Source organism: Electrona antarctica (genome assembly GCF_951216825.1).
Source record: "Electrona antarctica genome assembly, chromosome: 17".
Taxonomy (NCBI): domain Eukaryota; kingdom Metazoa; phylum Chordata; class Actinopteri; order Myctophiformes; family Myctophidae; genus Electrona; species Electrona antarctica.
In genome coordinates this window covers 15,250,623-15,255,465 of record NC_136798.1, presented here as the reverse complement: position 1 = coordinate 15,255,465, position 4,843 = coordinate 15,250,623, and the positions used below count along the sequence as shown (strand labels likewise).

The 4,843-nt window shown below is 42.5% G+C and overlaps 1 protein-coding gene across 1 annotated transcript; it reads left to right on the top strand.

Moving 5' to 3' along the window:
* Nucleotides 1-667: 667 nt before the first annotated feature.
* Nucleotides 668-3,754, top strand: drc5 (dynein regulatory complex subunit 5; the record flags this gene model as incomplete). Its single annotated transcript, XM_079526300.1, has 4 exons — nucleotides 668-764; nucleotides 857-1,425; nucleotides 1,892-2,341; nucleotides 3,584-3,754. The coding sequence occupies 4 exons, from the start codon at nucleotides 668-670 to the stop codon at nucleotides 3,752-3,754; spliced, it is 1,287 nt and encodes a 428-aa protein (XP_079382426.1).
* Nucleotides 3,755-4,843: the final 1,089 nt, after the last annotated feature.

Genomic DNA, 4,843 nt, shown 5'->3' with positions numbered 1-4,843 from the left:
TACTCTGGGCACAATATACTCTGCTTACCTCGACAAATATAAAAATGTTGGCTGCAAATGTACAGTACTTGAGTTTAATGTAATCATGTGCTGCTAGGTGTTGAGGGGGTTGGACTACATGCATGACTGCCTGCCACTGAAACATTGTGGACTGTCTGTTGCCAAGGAGATGGGCTCGTAGGCCTACAGTTACGAGCACAAAGCAGATCACTGAAGGTAAAGCACGGCACTCCTCGACAGTTTACAATGACATTGCTTTGTGTAAAAGGACTAGAGATGATTTTACTAGTTCACTTCATGTAAATGATTGCATTTGTTTTTTTTGTTCGAGCAGTTTATTATGTAGGATGCATTGAACATTTTGGCTAAGCACGTTAACGTGGGTGTCTGTCTGTAACACCCAGGGCTGTTGCATGCCCTAAATGTTGAATGTTAAAATTTCTGTTACTTGTACTGTACGTTTTCAGAAGGAAAACACACATAGCACGTAAATGTTATATTAAAACATACTCAAGTTAATTTAATATGCCATTCAAAAATGTATTTCATGACGGGAAATTAAGTGGCAGAAAATCTGGATTCTCTCTAGTTTATGTCCTCAGAAGAATCCATGAACTGAACAATGTCGAAGTCTCCTTCTCTGGCAGACCTCAATCTCCACAGGAGGATGAGGAGGATCATTGCTGAAGATCCACAGTGGTCCCTCGTTGTAGTGCCTCTTTTATCAAATCTCTGCCTGCAACAAATTGTGAGAAATTTTGAAGGTATGCTTTTAATTTCATTAGCATCATTACACACCCACCAATTATGTTACAATATACGATATCATTGGCTTTCATGCATACCGTTATTACAGAAAAGCCCATAGTTGAAGAACTTCTGCCTGGCCATAAAGACTACGTGCTGGAGAAGTTGTCTCCTGTTCTTCCCCTGAATGTGACAGCCAACCTCATAAGTGATGAAGGCTATTGGCAGCGATGCTGCAAGGAGCGCTGGGATGTGTGCGATATCTCTCGATATGGCCACAGCTGGAAACAAATGTTCTTTGAGAGGCACCTAGAGAAGATTGTTGAGCTCTTTATCCCAGGCGTGACAGACCCAAAGACGGTTCTGGACATGGTCCCTCTTTGTATGAACTATGTAAAGAGGCTGGACATTTCGCAGCTGCTTCCACCTATTAAAGAGCCCCAGAAGACAGAAGAAGAGGAGGTCTCAGACTCTGCAAGTGACGGTGGCTCAGATGGGCCATCTGTCGACCACTTTGACTTTGGCATCTTGCTGGACAAGCTGACCAACCTGGAGGAGCTGCATTTGGTGTACAAGGTCAAAAATTGCGGCATGAACTTTGAGTGGAATATGTTTGAGATCACCATGCAAGACTGCGAGTCTCTGGCCAAGGCCCTGAAGTCCTGTAAGACGTTGAAGGTGTGTGTGTGTGTGTGTGTGTGTGTGTGTGTGTGTGTGTGTGTGTGTGCGTGCGTGCGTGCGTGCGTGCGTGCGTGCGTGCGTGCGTGCGTGCGTGCGTGCGTGCGTGCGTGCGTGTGTTTTTAAGCCACACTGTCCTGAGATGAGGTGCCCAAATCCTGTTTTTTCAGTTTTATTAATGTATGTATTAATGTAGGCACAATTTACAATTATCATGGAATTATATTGTCGCACCAGAAGCACTACCACCTTGTATAGACATTAGACAAACTGCCTCCTTCAAAAGATTTCTTTGCATATAGTGCTGTCTTTGTTAGTGGTCATATTTAAATATATACTGTATATGCATATGTGTTAAACCCAAAGAGATAAACTTTGCATTGAATTCAAAGAGATGCTTTGTACTGTACAATATTTAGCTAATCGCTATCTGGTACAAAGCATAAATATGATACTATTCCCATAGGTTCTGAGACTCCACCAAAGCAAGGTGGGGGATACAAAATGCAGACTGCTGGTGAACTACCTCCTGGATCACCCCTCCCTGATTGAGCTCGACCTCTCCCACAACCTGATAGGGGACAAGGGAGCCAGAGCCATCGGAAAGCTACTAAACAGGAGTCAACTGGAGACGCTGAACATGTGTAACAACAACATCGGGAGCCCTGGAGCCCAAGCTATCAGCTACACCCTGTCGAAGAACTGTACCCTGCACTCCCTCAACCTGTGCCTGAATCGTTTGGGAGATGAGGGGGGCCAGGCTATCGGCCAGGCCCTACTGAAGAATAGCACTCTGCTCCACTTGCATCTGAGAGGCAACGAGATGACGGAGGCCACCGCCTCTGTCTTCTCCCAAGTCCTGTTTCAGAACAACAGTCTCAAGAGTATCGACCTCTCCTGCAACAGACTGGGCATTGTAAGTTCACGCATGCACAATTTCTGGTCTCCAAACTGTGGAAAGGGAAATATGGCAAAGACTAGTGGTTATTCTTCAGAATTATCGTGTACAGTAACTATAATAATAACATGAACACGAAACATGAAAAGCAGCTTAATGTGAAATGTTGCTGAATTTGCCCATACATGTTCCACTACAATATCATTCAAATCTCAGCTTCAACTCCCTCTCCCACTAACAAGTGTAACTTCTTCCCAGTTTATCATTATGTTTAGAGGTTCCATTGCAACTAGATTTGAAACAACACCATGGGTCTCGATTAATCTCTCTCAAATTACTATTAAAAAACACAGTTCAGGATATTTTGTTACACTAATGATGATACTAGAGCTACCCCTATACGCTTACTATTGTACAGATAGTGGTGGCTGATTTAAGCAGTATCACCTGGCCTGAGTTAAACTAAGACTGTGCAGGGTGTGACTGTCTATCGATCTGCACACAGGATAAATTCAGCCGCCACTACACACACTCAGGAGAGAGCCTCTGTCATGACATATTTCCAGCTTTTCCCTGCGTGTGTGTGCGTGCGTGTGTGCGTGCGTGCGTGCGTGCGTGCGTGTGTGCGCGCTTATCACTGCGGCGTGATGTCATGTTGTAGTTTTTGGTGGTTATCTTATCACCTGAAACTAGTAGTATTAAGGCCTTAACACTCCTAGTGCAACCCATAAAAAGAGAGCATGTATAGTACAGCAAAGTGAGCAAAGATGCTCAGAAGCACAAGGATTTCTCAATTATTCATAGATGTGTTGAAAACATGCAGTAATGGAAAGTTGAGTAGGTGTTGTTTTCCCATGGGAGACAAATATGGATGTCCCCCCATCTCACGATCACTGCTCATCAAGATTATACAAGTTGTACACAGGGACTGTGAGTGAGTAGATGGTCACTGCAGAGGATCGAAAATCACCCACGTTGCAGAAACGCCACATGCAGTGGCATCAATATCCTCGACCTTGGTGTACTCTTCACTGCAATAGAAATGTGTGTCTCACTTCAGTAAAACACTGTCCACAGACGGGAAAGTGGACGGTACATAGGTTATAGTAGTAGTACAGTGTTGTGCAACAATAGCATCTGAAGAGGAGTGTGGATGGTTGGGTATCAAGACCCCGAAACACCTTTGGCACCGTCTTTCACTGCATCAAATCCAAAATCCAAAAAAGGTCTCTCTCTCTCTCTCTGTCTCTCTCTGTGTAGGATGGAGGTAAAGCTCTTGAAGAAGGGATATCTCACAACACCAGCATCATAGAATGTGACATCCGTCTCACAGAGGTGTGTCAGAAAAGTGAACACAGCATCCGCCAGGTGGTTCGTAACAACCAGGATAGAGTGCGCATGAGACGGGCACAGGATGGCCACACCAAGTAGATAGACAGATAATCAAACTAATGAACATCGATACAAGACCCGTCTTTGCACCTATATTATTCGTCACTGTTCTCTGTCGATTTGCTGTATAAAAAACATATTAACTCTAAAACTATAATAATAATGAACCCAATTTGTTATAATAAATAGTTCATGGTGCTATTACAATAAAGCATATAAAGGAAAGTGAGTTTAGCACTAAAATGTGCAGTGAAACCATACATTGGCCTGAACATGGATGGATATGAACCCAAATCACTAAGAACATGGATGGATAATTTGGAAATGTGAACCCAAATCACAAACAAGCCCCATTGGTATACACCAGAGCCTTCTATCAAAGAGTTGCGTCACCTCCGTTCTCTTCATCGGGCGAGTCTTCTACATAGACTTCAAAGCTTTACGGAATGTTTACGGAATGCACTGGAGTCTATGAGCGTTTGTCACTCATTGATGCAACTCTCTAGTCTAATAGAAGGCTTTGTTATAGGCCTACACTATGAAAATAGAGAACAAATTCATTATATTTTTCCTAGAGCCTTATCTATCACAGTGGTTCTCAAAGTGGGGTCTGGGGACCCCCAGGGGTCCTTGAGGAGGTTCCAGAGGTTCCCCAGTGAAATTGGTTTAGCATCAGTTAATCAGTTTAACCGCTTCAATCCTTTTATATACATCTGCTATTAAAAGAATATTAAGAAATATTTTAATACAAATTTTGTATGGGGGTCCCTGGCACAAAATCTTTTCAGATGGGGGTCCGTGGCCAAATATATATTAATGTGTGGGTGTTTGACATGAAAGAGATCAGGATCTATTAATTGCATCTGGTAGCAATTGTCATGTTTATGACTGATTTCACAGTTTGAGTTTATTGAACCTTTTTTCAACTTACAATACACAAATCAAGGCAACATTGTGGTAGTGTCGGTATAAATAAGAAATATTACTTAATATCTATTGTTTCAAACGGTTCCTAGTCAGCAAGAAAACATTTTTGTTTATTTACAGTTTCCTGACTGTAGATATTGTTTTGCAAGAATCAATAGTTGTTTTTTAGTCTGTAATATGATCACAGAAATGTTCTATAGC